The sequence below is a fragment of the Osmerus mordax genome, chromosome 22, assembly GCF_038355195.1.
Source record: "Osmerus mordax isolate fOsmMor3 chromosome 22, fOsmMor3.pri, whole genome shotgun sequence".
In the NCBI taxonomy this organism is placed as follows: domain Eukaryota; kingdom Metazoa; phylum Chordata; class Actinopteri; order Osmeriformes; family Osmeridae; genus Osmerus; species Osmerus mordax.
In genome coordinates, this window is record NC_090071.1 from 6,543,090 (window position 1) to 6,561,339 (window position 18,250).

At 42.8% G+C, this 18,250-nt stretch overlaps 2 protein-coding genes across 2 annotated transcripts; both read right to left on the bottom strand.

The window, feature by feature from the left end:
• Window positions 1-3,593: 3,593 nt before the first annotated feature.
• Window positions 3,594-15,485, bottom strand: dhrsx (dehydrogenase/reductase (SDR family) X-linked). The gene is made up of 7 exons (XM_067259981.1): window positions 15,357-15,485; window positions 11,648-11,755; window positions 11,193-11,261; window positions 8,302-8,403; window positions 7,431-7,638; window positions 6,329-6,536; window positions 3,594-5,377 (listed from the first exon to the last, which is right to left on the bottom strand). Exons 1-7 carry the CDS (start codon window positions 15,457-15,459, stop codon window positions 5,195-5,197), a joined length of 981 nt encoding a protein of 326 aa, XP_067116082.1. The 5' UTR covers window positions 15,460-15,485; the 3' UTR covers window positions 3,594-5,194.
• On the bottom strand, window positions 12,306-14,697 carry LOC136965768 (E3 SUMO-protein ligase ZBED1-like). Its single transcript, XM_067259980.1, has one exon. The coding sequence runs from the start codon at window positions 14,688-14,690 to the stop codon at window positions 12,660-12,662; it is 2,031 nt and encodes a 676-aa protein (XP_067116081.1). The 5' UTR covers window positions 14,691-14,697; the 3' UTR covers window positions 12,306-12,659.
• Window positions 15,486-18,250: the final 2,765 nt, after the last annotated feature.

An 18,250-nucleotide genomic window follows, 5' to 3' on the forward strand; every position in this document is an offset into this window, starting at 1 on the left:
GTTTAATATTTCCCTCTGTATTTATTTTATCTAACAAGATTAAATCTTGTTACCAATCTTGGCCTTATGACCTCCTTGCAGACTGAATGAGCTCACATAGAACATTATAAATGTATATTGTGATATATATCACAATACTTGCAAAATAATGCACAAAAATGTCTGAATAGATAAATTTTCAAATGGAGGTGAAGAGGATGAGTTCCGAACTCGACCTAGGGCGTTCTGAGAATGAGCCACTAGATGGTGCTACACATCTGGAATCAAGGGACCAGTCTGCTATTGTTGTTCCAAGACTCTTGGTTGCTTGGAAGCAGTTTAGACTCAGTAATTTCAATTGTGTTGATCAATGTTTTGCTTTAAAAATGTGTTTTAGCTCGTCCATGATTCATGTCCCCCCTTTTTACTGTGAGATGTCTATCAATCAAAGGAGATCAGCTAAGACATAGCTCACCATTCAAGAGAGCCATTTAATATCAAAGATGAGATGGGACGTTTTACTTCTGGAGACGCGGGTGGTTCGCAGTGCAGTAAATTCCCTTGATTCATCGTAAATTTCCGGTGGCTTAGCCTTCACAGTGTCAAGGCTAGATCCCTCCTGTGTTAATGAGAGCACTGAATCACTCCCTGCAATGGGATGGGAGCAACCATGAATCAACTGCTGTGACGGGGTGATGTAGTGTAGACAAGGCTAGACACACCAGTCTGTTCCTCTTTCAACTAAGATCAACTGTCCCTGTTGCTTGTTTGATGGAAACCGGATTCTGGAGCTTTCAATATCTTCCATTCCATGGAAAACACACTCACAGCAAATATCATGTAAATATCTTACTAAACTTTGTGTTTCTTTAAATTCCACCAAAAATCAAATTGTGAGCCTGTCTGGGTGAAGATTATCATTAGTGTTGACATACTCTGCTTTTGGCAGAAGAGTGAGAGAAGGGATACATGCTACAATCCCCCTGGTTTGCAAGGCTTTGACCGGCCTAAAAAATGGTAAGCCTGGACGCGCCTGCTCACCAACACACTATGGCTGTCACACATGATGTATATGTCTATTCCCTGGATAGCAAATAATTCTATTTTCCTGTCTGGGGTGTCATCTTGAAATATCTGCAGAGACACATTCAATTTGCCCTGAGATTTCTAAGAATCATTTTCCACCCAGCAAAGACACAGACTTCGTATTCAACATGAACATCCCCATGACAGTTCTATTGATGGCAGAATTACACGTCTTATTAACCCCACTTTTACTAAGTACACACTAAGTACACACTGATCATCATAAATGTATGTTTATTACACAGACACAGTATGATAAATTGAGTGGATCTGAGGCCGTCAAGTTCCTCTCTGGAGAGGTCCTGCAGCATCACATCAGCAAGAATGTTTGTTCTTGAATGAAAGAGTCATTAAAAAGCAAAGGAGAAAATGAGTCATTACCCATAGTATGACAAACCAGGGTACGCATATCGTGGGTGCATTTGATTGTGGAAACGCGGTGCCGTTTCGTTACGGACCGTAAATACATAGGCATTTATTTATTTATTTAGGTTGTCCCTATAATTGAAGCAATCTCTTCATATTCATTTGTTTTTATGTTGCAACCGACAAAGCATGACGGCTGACCTTAATAAGGAAATCACATTTTTGTCCTCTCCAGTCTAGCACTTGCCAAACTGATCAACATCCTCCCCCTTCTCTCTCTTTCTCTTTGTCTCCCTCTTTCTTGCTGTGACTCATTCTGACTTTTTCTCTCTCTCTCTCTTTCTTGCTCTGTCTTTGTCTTACTCTCTGTCTATTTGTTTCTCTCTCTTTCTGTCTCACGCAGTTAAACTAAATGTCGCTGTTTTGTCACATCCTTGTTATACCCAGAAAAGCATAATTCCTGTGAAGCATACTTGCTTCACACACAGTAGGAAGCAGAGGTCAGTGCTCGAAGCTCAATAGAGTTGGTGCTGGAAGCTCTTCCCCCCTCCTACACACAGCGGAGAGGAGGAGGGGGGTCATCATATGGGCAATACTATTGGACAAACCAGATGAGACCATGATTAATTGGTGCAAATAAGCTCTTGACCTTGGGACGCCTCACAGTCATGGTGCGTCACAGCCCACGGATGGATTCCTTGTCATTCTTTCAGCGTACATTCTGTAGAGCTCGTACTAACCCTAATGAATTCAGCCGACATGTGAAGGTGTATTTCCCGTGGGTCCTGCTGCATCCCTCATGGTGAGTTACTGTAGGCTCTCAACAATCACATTTTCCATTGGCCTTGAGCTCCTAAACCACACAGTAACCAGGGGCTAAGTTAACTCACTGCCACTGTTCATGAGATAGCTGGAGGCAAACATAATGGGTGATGTGTTGTTTGAAACAAGTGTATAACCATCCACAGAGAATGAGAGAGAGAGAGGATAGAGAATAAGATTGACAGACAGAAAGAGAAAAAGAGATAGAGAAAAAAATATTGATAGAGAGGGAGAGGCACCATGATATACAATTTTCATGACAGATGTCAGCCCCAGTAGCATCTCACCATGCCTCGTGTCCCGTCAGTCATTCCCCCTCACGCTTATCTGTTTACAGCAGTAGAAGGAGAAACAGATTACACCTCCAAGGGTTCCAACCATGCCCTGTCACTAACTGACCCTGAGTGACCATGACATATAGCTATTAGCCAGCTGAGCAGCTCTGGGACAAGGCACCCGATAAGCTTTCTGCAGCAGTACCTCCGCAGCACTCTGTGACGGGGCAGCAGGGATGCACCCGAGCTCGTATGCATCAACCAACTGTAGTTTTTCCAACTTCTGAAGTATAAGTGGACAGTGGTTTCTGGACACATAGACCTTGGCATGTTTTGTCTTTACCATTTTTTCACGTCTCTCTGTGTAAAGGAAAGACATTGTCACAAAAAAACTGTATCTGATTTCTCCCCGTGGTCAGGAGTTAGATAGTCTCCCAACTGTGCACTTCACTGGGTTTGGATTTTTTACTATTTACTTCTTATCCACCACCCATTGTGTTTCAGACATGGCCCACCGAGAGGGTGGATTCTGGTGAGACGTAATTAATTCCTGCACCGCTGTTATAAGACTTTGGTCTTAGATGGGAATCAGTATGGCTTTCTATAAGAGTCTTAACAATCTAAAAAATTCTGAGAGCTCTCAATAATACGGAAACAGAAAGGTGATAAGATTCTTTTGTGAAACTTATGAATAAAACATAGGAATCCCATCTTCCTCCATGAAGCTTTGCCTATTCATTGTGCCTCAAGGACTGTTCAAAACCGTCTTGGACTGACATTAGACTACACTACTGGATATAAGTGGCACACAACTGAATGAGAGATAGGTTAGTCATATATGGCTTTGAAAAAGGCTGATGAATGGCAAGCTATTACTTGTGCATGGCAACACAAGTCCATGGTCTGAAAGTGAGTGTCCATGTTTGAGGGACCTAGCCTTTCTCAACAGCCTTCATTTCAGCTTGCAAAAACGATTTTCTTTCCATTTTTTATCGTTTATACAAACTGATAGCTAATGGATAATCTGGTGAAAGCAGGGAAAATAAATGAGAACAGTAACTCATTTTATTGTAGATGTTAAGTAGTATGTCCAAACTGAACATCTTTCTTCATGACAAGGACAATTCAGGTCAGCATTGTTCTCTACTAGTAACTAAAATACCTACAGAACTCAATTTATTGTTACACACAAAGCAACAATACTTGGACAACTTCATTCACAGTGATTGTGGTAAAACGTTTTGCGTGTGTGCAATATAATCAAAAAATATAATCACAATTCATCTGATTTACATTTCCATTGAACATTTTTACATATTGGATGCCCAGGCAACTTTCATCTTTATTCTCATACTTTAACTGGAAATGGTTTGATAGATACATTATACAGTATATTAGCATGTATTAGAAGATCATAATAAGAGATGCTTAGTGAGCTATTACCTTTTCACAGTCCCAGCATGTATGTGCAATTCCTAATACTAATTCAGAAGCATTGACAGTGGTGTTTATTGACTGTTTTTTGGGGGCCTGAACAGTATTTGGTTTGATAAAGTGTACGGACACAAACACAGAACTGAACACAACACACATGTACTTAAACACAAAGCAGTCATATTTAGTCTGCCTAAGGTGAATTGAACTGTTGCTTCACAGATTTGAGACCATCAGGGTAGAAAACCTCTCCATGTTCCCCTCAGTTTCTGGAAAGTCCCCCACATTAATTGTTTCAGATCCAGAATGTTATTGGTTGAGAATAGCCACTATTGGATATGACAAAATTAAAAACATAGCAGTTTTATTATAACAAGAAAATTGTAATCACTAGAATATATTGGAGCCACGGTAAGAACAACATTTCATAGCAAGCATTCGTCTGGACACAGAGTCAAAAAAGGCAAAGATTGCTACTGTCAAAGAGTAGGATTGTGATGAAAATAAATTCTGGCATAGACAATTTAGGATTAGATATAAATGTTGCAACGCGCCAAGTGAAATAATGTAACTGTAATAAGGCTAAAGTAATTATGAGTCCATTGCCATTTCATTGTTAGCCCTTCATAAAAGCACATTTAATTTTTATATCCAAGCTATGAGGCGTTGAGGCTTGTGTAGTCTGGCCTGTCAGTGACAACCAGTATAGAAAATGGATGTGGAAAATTTGACCAGTTCAAATATCACTTTCCCAGTTTTTCTCATCGAGGCACTATTTCAGAGGCATTGACATGTTCAATGTATGTCTTTCCCCAATGAGTAGAGGAAGATATGAAGAAAAAGCTTAGTAGAACTTCTACAATGATACAAAACCTAAATTCCACCTGTCGCTCTGCTGTAGAGGTGCTGGCTCATGGCGAATTGTGTGCATACTGAGAAGGCTTCTGTCATCACAACTAGTTTAGACGGCTTGGAGGAGAGGGACGGAGGCTGAACGAGGAGTGGATGGCAGCGGAGGTGATAATCAGAGCTAATGCTGTGAAGTGGGTGTTGCTGTGTGTGTGTGTGTGTGTGTGTCTGTGTTCAGGTAGGATTACAGGCTGAGGTCCCAGTGATGGCTGGTGTTGATCGGCAAAACTGCTCCCTGCTGGTGAGTGAGTATCAGTCTGTGTGTGTGTGTGTGTGTGTGTGGGGGGGGGCCTGTGGTAATGTCAACAAGGGGGCCTGGTTGCTCAGGCCTGCTGAAGACCAACCAGTGAGCAGCTCCGTTTCCACAGCTCAGCTTGCTTCTCCCCGTCGTACGTAATGTCAGCTGACTGGGTCTTCCCCCCATTGTACAGGTAGCAGCCTCCCACCCCCTCCAGCTCAGACGCAGTGGCTGCGTAGATGGCTGTGGACGCCCCCTCTGCTGGTGTCTGTGGGGGACGCACAAAGAAAGAAGCGCTTAGAAGGACGAAGGACACAAGTGAGTGTTTGAAGTCACACAGGTGAGCCGTGCTTACACAATACTTGATTCACACTCAACTCAAATGCAGTACATTGGGTGGTGCCCCACGGGAATGCAAATGACCATGCCACAATTCACTATTTACAAAACCCCACTATAATGTCCTTGGCTATTCTGCTTCTTATTTTGGACAATGCCCTAGTTTCTCAAACACACACAGCGCTCACTGTCTGTACTGATAAAGAAGAAAGATTTGCCACTCAACCTTCAGATAAAGGCCTTAAAAGGAAATTATAAAAGTGATTTATATCAATGCTGGTATCGGGGTGTCTTATCTTTATAGAATATTAGTGTCAAGGAAATTGAAAGCAGACGTTTATCCTGATTCATTTTACAATCAAAAGCATTCGCTTATATTCCCCTCTGGGGTAGTCTAATACAATATAATTTATTATAAGAATATCGGCATCATCATATCAAGCATGCAAAAAGTTAATAAAAAACAATAACACATAACAAGCATTTTGTTTGATCTAGTAAGAGGTGCAAAGTAAGATTCCTCGGTGAACCTCTCCCTGTCTGGTCGTAAATTAATCTACAGGCTACTCTCCTATTAACTTCTCTTTGATGTGAGGAGGATGTTGAATGTTGAATTACCGCAAAAGCTTGAGATTAGAATAATAATCATTCTAAAAGCCTCCACTGCAATACGGAAAATAGGAATCCTGGAATATGAGGGTCAAACTTTCCACGCGCATTAACCAGTTGCCAGGAATGACAATGAGAGAAGCTTTAGAGAAGCTTAGCAGCTTTTCTAAAACTGTATCCATTTTTGGTGCACTTCCCTCCAATTAATGGCTATCCAAATAACTGGCTTCCACATTTTGGAATATTTTTAGTAAGTGCTTAGAAACTGTACCCTGAAGAGCATTTTGGCCACTGGCCTCTTTGCTGCCTGAGCTGGGCTGCAGAGGTTCTGGTAAAGGTCAGTGTCCACCATTCCTGGGTCCACAGCATTGGCAGTCACATGATCTCCTCCTGCTGTGAGCTTCTCCTGCAGGTGGTAGGTGAAGAGGACCAGGGCAAGTTTACTCTGGGCATAGGCGCCATGTGCACAGTAGCAAGACCTGGAGAACACAGAGACATGGCACGGGTAGGTTATAGATACCATGCTTTTAAACACAAAATGAACTGATTTTGACGTGAACTGCAACACGTTTTGTCTGAGTGTGACAACATGAGTGCATTAACCTACTGTGGCTCCCATCCAAGTGTTCCAAAACAGCCTTCAGAAATATAAACTGCTTTTCATCAGCATTTCCAATGCTAACAGTGTTCAGACATTGTTTTTTAAAATGAAAGCGACTCTTTGCAGATGCAGGCCTGCGTTCAAGGTCTGTTCACGTGTGCATTATCACTTTCAAGTCTAACAGACCATGAAATACCATAATGTAGTTTTTTTTTCTCTTTACATTACACACTGAGATTGTTCTCGTTTCACTCTGGACCTTCTCTCCACTCATTTACCAAGATGATGATACCATCCATCAAGTCTCAAGGCCCAGGGAGAAAGACACTGCTACTTTGCCCTTGAGCAAAGAGCCTCCGAAACAAAAGACTGCTCACCAGAGTATTACCAATATAAAGTTTGGTTAGTAAAGGAATTGAGGAAAAAAAGCACTGTTGCTTTATATATTTCCTCTTAACAAATGAACCGGCTAATGTGGCAGCAAGATAGGCACATGCAATTCACTACTTACAGACTGTTGAGACAGTGGCCAATAATGGCCGAAAAAAGAGTGGTTTTAAAGTCTATTTAATGAATAATGGTAGTGGTCAGCCAAAAGGCAATATGTTAGATACAATCACTGCATTTCAATTATAGTCTTCTGTTCCCCTGTGTGCACTTAAGCACTTCTCGGCTCAGATTTACAGGCAAGGGACAGATGCAAGACCCCCAATCACATCTTTTTTGACACCCTGGGAGGGCATAAACGCACACTCAGGCCTGCGGTCCTCACCTGCCCTGCAGGTCCTCCATGTTGAGCCTGCCTGCGTAATGTGTGGCAGAGGACATGGTGACGATGCGGGAGCAGGCCTTTTGCCGGCCGGACCGCTTCAGCGAGTCGAGCAGAAGGTTGGTCAACAGGAAATGCCCAAGGTAGTTGAGGCCAAAGTGCAGCTCAAACCCATCCTCTGTTTTTCGTTCCGGAACAAGCATGATGCCCGCTGAAACAAAGTACAACAAGCATTTTGCCCACTGGTTCATTCAATCTGTTGAGAAAATATTAAATATGTCAATGTCTGGATGTCTTATATAAGACAGAAAAATACCAGGCAACAACTTCTCTAGCAGTGAATGCTGGGAGTTATAGTGGGGGCAGTTGATGACCTTTCTATATCATTACTCTCTTAATGGGGTGGCACAAATGTTGCGTCCTTCCCCATCCATCAGCTAAGTGTGACGGGTGCTTGCTGTGGAGCTGAACAGTGAATTATGAATTCACCCTTTGCATAAGAAAGACAACCTGACTTTTCCTGACGGCATGCACATGTCCTGAGGCCCGTCTCAAAAAAGCTCTTTAGTTCGAACAAATCACCCTCGGGAATTCGACTTGGACAGACTCGTGTTGCACTGTGTTATTTAAAGGCTCAAAGGGAGAAAAAAAAAAGGCGGAATCTGGGAACTAAATAATCACTGTCTGTGCAGAATGAAATAATACATCAACAACAGCATGCCATGTAGTCTAATATACAGTAGGCCTACTGTATATGTTCGTGTCTCTTTTTGGTACATTTTCGAAGTTGTTCTCCAACAGACACTGTGCAGGTATCTCAGTGTGACTGTGTTGGTGACTACTACTGTATTTGGATAAAGAGGCTGGTGTGTACCATTGTTGACAAGAACATGAAGTGGTAGACCCCGATCTTTAAACCTCTGGACAAACTGGCGGATGGACTTCAGGGACGCCAAGTCGAGGAAAAGGAACTCCGCTGTGAACAGAAGACATTATATAAGGGTTGTATAAAAGAAACTATAAAATATGTTCAATGACAGACTACCATAACAAATATTTCACTCGGCATTGTGTGACAAAAGGAAAAGAACAAACAATAAAAAGGCAAGGCCACAATTTGGCATGAAACAGACAGACAATTTAGTTCTAGCCTGCAAGGCCAAATCACTAAAGTTGGACAACACATAGGTATAATGAGATAGGAACAAGACAGTCACGCTTGGGTGTCCACTGAGAGATAAACAGATTGAGCTAGACAACAATGATTTCACCGCTTGTTAAAATGAGCTTTCCACTTCTTCCCTGCTGTTGTTAGGAACTACATGTATGGAATCAGTCTTCCCCCCCTCTGCAACACTTGCCACAGCTTGTTACTTTACTGAACCGAGTGTTGAAGCACATAATTAAACCAATTACTGTCCCACAATTACACAAATGACTCGACATTACACTAATCCCGAGACTCTCCCACTGAGAGCAAGCAGGGTGTCAAGAGCCGTAGGGACTCCAAGCAATCCACAACATGACTGTAGAAAACTATTTTCTTTCTCTACCAACAGAATGCACCACAGTTCAATGGGCTTTGGCTGTAGTTCAGTATATTCACTCGGATCTGACACCAGGTTGCAGCCCAGCTGCAGTAACAGCAGAGAGCCAAACAGACTCCATATAATGATCTGATGAGTCACAGACAACAGAGTTTTAATGATCTCGTATCTTTAGAGGGAGACAGCAAAACAAGCTTTGGGCCGATACAGTAGGTTGATAAGGTCACCTAAAGAGTCTAACATTTAGACACACTGTTTGGTAAATCATATGGTTTGAGGCTGATGAGAGGCTGCTGTTGAACCTTGATTTCTGGGGGTAAGCTACAGCAATGATGTTGCTCACCTTTAAGCTTTGATGTACCCTTTTTAGGATTATTTGTTCACTAAATGAAGTCAGTGAGAATGTCAGGTAAAAGCATTTGCTCAACTACGGGCTGAAACATCCGTAGTGATGCATATTTACCAACATAGCAAAGCTATAATGGGAGGAATATTTGTGGACCTGTAATTATTCCTCCATCTTGTCTCTGGTGCCAAAGCCCTGCATCAGTGCCAGGGAAAGCCATCTATTATGAGGGGTGAGGAGCGTCGGTGCCAAAGAGGCAGCTGGGTGAAAACGCCACGGTTGGCATGATGCCATCTGGATATGAAACACAGACATCTCATTCAAAAGTAATCTCTTGAGATTCTGTCATCTCTCTGAATGCCGATCTCTGGTCAGTTGATGCTACAGTGAGCCGTCAGGACTGGAGCCAGGCTGCCCGTCTGTCCCACAGAGATGGATGTTCCTCAGGAGAAGGTGGCGATGAGCTAGTAAATCTGCAGAGGCTAAAGGGCTGAGATTCATCATCATCTGTCCGGCCAAGGGAGGGGCATGACGAACACGGGGTGATAAAGCCGTCTCAGCTTCTGTCCCTTTCCAAACAGTAACGTGATCACATTGGATACGACCATCACAGAACCCTAAAAGTAGACCGTCCTGTATAGGTAGGTGAAGGAACTGGAGGCCTGTCTGAACCTGAGGTCTGTGTCTCTGTAGACTGTCCTGCCCTGTGGCTAGCTGGTAATTAACCAAACATGCTCTGACAAGACACATATTCCCTGTCGCCTCTATACTGTGTAAATTAGATCAACCAAGGTCAGATCAAAAGCTCTATTTAACAGTACCCCAAGTGTCACATTAGAGCAACAGTTTAACAAACCAAACATTCTACAACATTGTTATATTTTTATGACGAGCAGAATCAAAGACTCGCTGAGGCAGTTAATAAAACATCAATAAGGCTCACATCTTCTGACTATTATATCAGCTGACCTGGAACAACCCTTTAAACACTGTTGAGCAGACTTTGTCAGTTGTGTGCGCACCCTGCCAAGAAAATCTTGACAATTATGGCCATGTTGGGAATCAATTCTCTTCAGTTTAACTTCCCTTTTTCAGGCAACTTGTTAGAGGTGTTAAATACTGCTTGACAGTGTATGCGGAGAGAGGTAAATCGAGGGCATCGAGAGGAAATGTGTTGATTTAAAACAAGCGCAGTTCTCATTTACACTTCTGTCATCGTTACTCCTCACAGGGCGCTGGGCGACATGATTGAACCCTCCTCTGCAATGTGAACTATTGTCCCTCTCACACACACACACACGCACACACACACACACACACACACACTCTGCTCTGTGTGTGTGTGTAAGTGAAAGACAGAAAAGGAGAGGAGGAGAGAGAGCGAACTGCTGGGCATCAGAAGCCTTTTTTTCCCCCAAAACACCCTCCAACATCACATCAGCATGACAATAAGGCTGGCTGGCGAGCATGTCAGGCTTCCCCTCTTGTGCTCGACAAACACCTCACTGTGTGACTGCTGTGACAAAGGCTTGCTTGTTTGCTCTCGACAGGATGGTGAGGAAGACGAGGATAGAATTAGGAGCGAAACTGTCTCCTCACGCTGACTTCATACATGCCTCTCAACCCTTTGGAGGACAATGGCACGCCAAAGGGATCTACCTCAGGGTACACAATAGTCCTGTCATCCACATCTGTTTTGTGTGTATTCATCTACAGTGCAAATCCAGGCAACACGGATGATTGAACGAAAATGAACCCAAAAATTACATTCTAATATCGATTATTTGGATGCTACTGTATATATTCTCGTAGCAACAGAGAAACATAAGCAAAAAGGGAAGTCATCACGGGGAACGGTAGTTGGGAATTTACCTTTGCCTTGGTGGCCCTCCTCGTGGATGCTCTTCACTGCTGCTCGGCCTTCCTCTTCAACATTTCCAGCTGGAGGAGAATGAAATGAGAGAGGCTCCATGGGCACTCATCCACCACACCTCACACACACACAAAGCCTGCATGCAGGCAACACAGACTGGGTTCTGATGTGAGGCACAGTGTCGGGCCCGTTCATTAGGGATGCATTGATAGCTGAGGATGACACTTTGTCACGTAGATTTTAGGATAAACATGATCATTGATTGGTATTCCATTGCCTGCTCACAATTGAGAGAAATTGCCTTATGATATTATTATTAGTCACAGCATGTGTTAATGAGGGATAGGCTACCGCAATAGCAAAGAGAAAATGATTTGTACTTGCTACCTCTGCCTTAAAATGGTGTTAGATTGGGTTTTTTAGTATTACAACCAAATGGTGTGTTGTACAATACCTATAACCACATGCATGCCAAGGCTTGCCAGGTGTCTTGCAGTCTCAAACCCCATTCCTCGAGCACCCCCAGTCACTATGGCAACCCTTCCATTTTGTTTGGGCAAAACTGTGAGGGAGAAAAGGATATGGTCCACATATTGCGTTGCAACACAATGACGACAAGAATCCTTTGGTCTATTGGTATTCTAATCAAATTCTATGAAAACCTAAATGCATTTCAATAACTGAAAGTTATGTATGCCTGGCCTAAATATCCTGTCACACTTTAATTGTCGTTGATTTACTCGTTAACAGAACTCTCTATTGGATGATTTATGCGGGGTAGATTGCACGTTTGCATTGAGTCACAGGTCAATACGTCCTTATCGACCTAGAGTTGCTGAATATGCTGGCAGGGACAAACCATTGTCCACGCAACGAGAGTGTATTTTGATGCTTAACAACAGTTCCTGCCTATAAGATAAGATGACCTTGTACGACCAGCACAGCCAGACTGATTGAAATTAGAGCAGACATCCTGCTTGACCGTGGCTGATTGTGCAGGATGCTTTAGATTACATTAAATACAGCACAAGCGCCAATATAAATTCTAACACTGTGAATGTCATACCAACCAACAAGTAGACAAATGACATAGCATACATTTTTACGGTATTTATTAGAATATTCAATTAAATAGTATGGCTCTACTGTATCACTTCACTTGGCACACATAAGCTTTTGGCATCTGGACAAATCGATAATATTATCGATTTTGCAGTGTTTATCTGAGCCCAAAAAAGCCTAAACACATCAGGATTGAGACAGTAGTTAGACTACGTGAATATCCAGAACATAAAACAACAGCAGCCAGACCTTTTATTGTACTTTTTTTTCTAAATTATAGAAGCTTTGCTCGGTCATAAGTATGCTCCATAATTGTTTGTGTTTTATCAACTGGCATGCAGAATCACAATCTGTAAAAAAAAAAAAAAAAATGCATAGTTTGCGCTCTCAAACAACCACTGAGCTCATGCAATTGGTTCCTGTTCCAGTCTGAAGCTCCACCCTTCCTGATCATCTTCACGAGGCTCCGCCTCATAGTAGCTCCTGGAGTTCTCATACAGAAACACCTGTTGATCTACGAAGGCCGGGGCAAGGCGATTCCTCTTGCCGCACAGAATTGTCCCAGAGGAGCTGAACAGTCTGTGACATGGGACACTGGTGGCAGGAACAGACCAGTACTTTTGGAGCACCTTGGGCAGGGTGGGGAACAAGGCCACATGGTTGGACCACCATCGTAGAGGGTCCTCATTGAGGCCTAGAACCCTCTGAGATTTAAAATTGCTCAGTTCCTCCACAACCTGAGCATGCAGCTCCTCTTGGTTCTCATCGGTGCCTGACTGGTAGAATATCACAGCTAGCGGGTTACTATCTGCTGTCCTACATGGACTCGCAGTTGCAAGAGCCTGCTTTTTGTCCGGCGGCTCATCGGACGACTGCGGGCGCTCCACGGGGCTAGGCTGCTCGGCCCTCTGTTTCTCCAGCACGGCCTTGGCCTCCTCGATGACCTTGGTCTCGACCTGGGAGCGTTCCTGTAAGGTGAGGAAGGGCAGCCGCTTGTAACGGGGATCCAGGAAAGCAGCCACATTCAGAAACGTGGCCGTCTCAGCCGTCTGTGAGTAGGTGCTGGACAACACTCGGGAGATGACCTCTTTAGCCATCCCGATCTCTTTCAGATCCCGATCGTTCAACTTCAGGGCGGTGTTAAGAAGCATGTGGAGTACAGGTCGCACCATACTGATGGAAGAATATCTACACGAGGTCATCATATCAGCCACAACTTTGAACGGCTGCAGCATTTCGATCATCCCCTCGACCATGCTCCATTCAGTGCCCTCGAAACTCAGGTGATGGTTATCACTGTCCTCCACAAGCGCCGAGGTGATAGCTGGCTGTTGTTCTCGGAGGCGCAGCAGCATGTGCAGGGTAGACATCCAAGATCGAATTCTGTCGTTGACCAGTTGAAACTTGGCCAGTCCGTGCAGCCTTTGCTTTTCTTGAAGGAGACAGATCGCCGTTAAAGACTGATGGAAATAATCCACCAGTTTTCTGCATTTCCCTAAAAAGCCATCCACATGGGGAAGCTGAAAGGCTTCGGCCATTCCTCGATTAACTGTATGACCAAAGCAGGGCATTTGCACTGACAGGTCCAGGAGGGAGCAGGCCTTCACTATATCTAACGAGCCATTAGTAGTAACGCCGCTGACTTTGTGAGTTATCCCCCATTCAACAAAGGCGTCGTACAACGCTCTCGTTATATTTTCCGCTATGTTGTCCTCCTGAACCTCAAATGTTTTAAGGCACTTGCTGCTCGTAGAGAAGACAGACGTCGAGCAGTTTTGGTTCAGGCAGTGCATCGATAGGGAGATGTAGGTCCTATTCTGGGTTTGGCTCTGCCAAAGGTCAGTGGAGACACCGCAGTTTGCCACGCCGGCGAGCTCACTCAGCACAGCCTCGCGGCTCCGTTGGTACACATGCGGGAGGAATTTCTTTGCAATGTCACTTTTAGTGGGTGGCGAGTATCGGGGATCTGTGGTTTTCAAAAGGGCCTGAAAAGTGGGCTCTTCGACAACAGACACAGGGTACATTCCTTCACAGATAAAGCTGAGGACAGCAGAGGTCAAGTCACTGTGTCGTCTGTTCTCATATCCGAGGTTCGGCTTGGGGGTCTCCTGGGGATGCTGCTGATGAAAAGGCCCCTCAGGTTTTCTCTTGGAGTAGGCTGTGGCAAAGGCCTCTCGCATTTGATCTGTGTTGCTTTTCACAAACTCACAGAATTCTTCCGGGTGGTTCTTCTCTAGATGGTATGATAGATTGGAAGTGTTGCCAGAGTAGGCAATTTGAGTCATACATATGCGGCAGTATATCCGCTTCCAGTGTAATATACACCCATCTGAATCAGTGTCAAACCCAAAATACTTCCAGACTTTACTTTTGGCTCGTGGATGTGTAACTAGGTGGAGGTTAGATGACGATGCTCCTGTACTTTTATCCTCCATTGATTCCTTTTACAAGTAGTTCCTTTTAGGTGTGTTCACTCATCTCTGAGTACCTGACAAGGCAGTGAAATAAAGCTATGAGGAAAAAAGGTTGAACTTACTTAAAAGGTTGTAACTAAATGTTATGTCACATAAACTGTCTGGGAGTTGTGATTGCTGGCTTTTGACAAATAAATAGTTTATCTTGAAAACAAGTTTGAAAACTATCTTTAACTTTCTTTCACTAACATTCTTAGTGTGATTAGACTAGGGGCTAGCTTACAAGGATTAAACCAAAGATTTACTAACACAAAAACTGTCATTGTGTCAGTATTGTTAGGTATGACAATATCCCCATGGGAAAGGAATTCTTCTGAAGGGAGTTTCTGGGCTAAAGGTCATAGATTGCATTCTCCCAAACATATCAGACAATATAAGATCACTTCTGAGTCAACTGTAAATTAAAAGTAGTCTATGAATTTAGAAAACAGTAGGCTACAACAGACGTTTGAATATATTAATTTAGGAGCGTCAACAAATGCACGCCAACAAATATAACGCATTATATACTTTCATTTCGTTTCCGACATATTTTACGTTGAACATTTGCAACAGGCGCTAATTGACCGCAGATTACATCGCATGCATTCATAAGTCAACAATCAAGTGATAACAGAAAAACCTAACCTGGTAACGCAAACGATTTGTTGAAAAGCTGATACAAAAGTACTTGAACTCCAACCCAATACAGCCTTATTATCGGTAAAATGAAAGACAGTAGCCACATCATTTGCAACGTCCCGACTCTTCCAGTTCTCTGTGTATCAACTTTTAGATTCCGTGCCGAGGTGCTTGTTCTTTCAAGTTCCTACAGTGTCTGAAGCTTGGTCTTGACAGTTCCGCTAAAGCCGCATTACGAGCGAGGCACTAATGCAGATTGCAGAACATCGAGCTCTAATATTTTAACAAAGAACCTTTCATTCTAACATTCAACCTTTGTCATCGTGTAAACCAGACCTAGATCTGGGAGCTGTGAAAAAATTCTACCGTATATAGAATTGATATTCTATATAGACCTAGCAGAATTTGATTGAAAAAGTATCGTGCTGTTGGCCATAAAGCCTACTTTTGGTTTAAGTCTTTGCTTCACCCGTTGTGGTCCTAGCCAATCTTAATGACTGCCACAGTTAAAAGAAAAATCCTAAGGAATATCCCTTCGACGTGTAGCTATTTGACATAAACATAACCTTGTGGTTCCTGGCTGCGTGAGAAGAAATGTTGGTGCGCTGACAATTAACTAACTCCCTAAACTTGATTTCTATACAAATTTGACTGACATGATATTCTGTCCATCAATGTGTAGCCTATCAAAATATTGACCATAATTTATTCAAATGCATGATGCATCGACATATGGTCCTCCTTTTAATTGTCTAGCCAAGGCTGTATCCAATGTGTTGTCTTCATGCGTGGACGTCGAGTAGCCTACATAAACAGGCCTACCTGATTCAATGGCATTTGGAAAATGTGTGTTATAACAGGTAAGTGACCTGGAACGGCTTATTTCTACCTGATGGGGATTCCACTGTCAGGGCTGCACTCTGTCAAATAATCTGATAAACCGCAAAGGTTATCCTTTTTGAAGGAAATAAAGGTGCACTTTTACACCAAGACTCGCAGCAATTGAAAGTTTGATTCAATAACTTTCCTCACAATTGATCTTAATTTGTATACTAGCTTGATAGCCTATTTAAGCCTTGCTGATTGCAAATTACAACCCCAGTTTCTTATATTTCTCAATCCAAGTGTCCTATATCTGACTTGAAAATGTAGTCTATTCCTTTATATTTGAAGGGACACCAAACAAGACAGCAGGCAAGATAAAACATGTGCTCATTTAAACAAAATTAGGAACGCAACATAAAGTATGGTCCTAGATAGGTACATGAGCTAAAATAAAGTAGCCATAACACACCAATATGGTTGAAAAAAAATCAACGTATTTCCATAGATTAGGGCCTTATTCATTTATTTACATCGATTTAATCTTAGATAAACTGTAGCCTAACTCCAGCAAATGTTTATTAGTAGACCTACATGCATTTCATGTAGGTTTTCATCTGTGTGACATGTTCCAGACGCATGCTTAGTTAAATTGCCCTATCCTTTATGGATAACCACTGGTTGACTATACGATTCGCAGTAGGCTATTTAAGGTCACCCATCACTTTATCAACAATCCAGTTAAAAACTTGATTTGGAACAAAGAAAAAAAAATGTGTCGAGTTATCCCACAACGAGAGACCATTTGCAAGGGGAGAGGCTGCGATACATTCCCATTCAGTTGGATAAACGAAAAATGTGAAGCAAAGATGCTCTGTACTAGGGTAACCAATTGGTTCCCACTTTACTCTCAGCGATTTGGGTGTTGTCATTGATAAAACTACACGAGTTATGAAATGAAATATAACTAACATGGGTGGACTTGTGCGCGCAACATGTTGAATATCAAATCAAATTTGTAGCCTATAGACAACATGAGCTATCTTGGCTGCACCTGAAATAGAGTCTACATAAATGTCGGTTTAACTATCTGTTAATGTCACCCTACACATCGTGCCCACAGTTACATCTGTCAAAGACGCGCCGATGGACTTACCAGGGTCACCCTGGTGTCTCCGTGAAAGCGAATCTCGGGGTATCCTGGTCGTCTCACGAAGCGCACCCAATTATCCGAATCAAATACCATGATCACAATCCACGTCTCGACATATATACCATAGTATCACATAGAGAATGAGCAAAATAGCAAAAATGAATAACGCCACTAAGATCGTCTTGGTCACCGGTGATATCAGAGACTGCATATCAGCAGTAGGCAGAAGACTGCGCGGGGCTCTGTTTGCTGTGGCTGTTGGGCTATGAATGAAGTGATGGACACGCTCTGCTCTCCAACAGACCTGGTCTTCGGTATCTGCATTGGTGCGTGTCAACTTTGAAGGAATGACTGGCGTACACTCAGGCAGCTGGTTTTCAGTCCCCTCTCTTATCTAAACACATTAAACCCTTCAAAACCACGATCCCACAAGGGCGAAGTGTTTTAAAAAGAACGATTTGTTTCAACAAACTCGCAAATTGATTCCCAATTCCCAGTTTCTACTGCAATGTTGAGTGACCTCCACGTCAACATATGGCACTAATCTGAATATAAATCACTATTCCATCGAGACCAAAGTGTCACCGCTGACTTGTGAGCATTTGGACATGGAATGTATTTTCCAGATCATCGTTGGGCCTATTTTTCGCTAGATGGCACGCGCGTCCCACACTGAGAACCGTGCTCGGTCCCAACTTTAGTCTACGACGCACACACATTGGTCTACATATATAAAGATAATTGCACATGAACCATGTCCCATCGTTTTATAATCTCACAACAACTACATCTACACAATTGTTCTATTTACAGGCTGAAAACACTGACACAAACACAACGTCATATATTTTTTAATAACAATGCAAAATTAGGATGAGGTTTTCTCATTCATGTTGTATGGGATCGTTTTGCCGTGATGTATCGG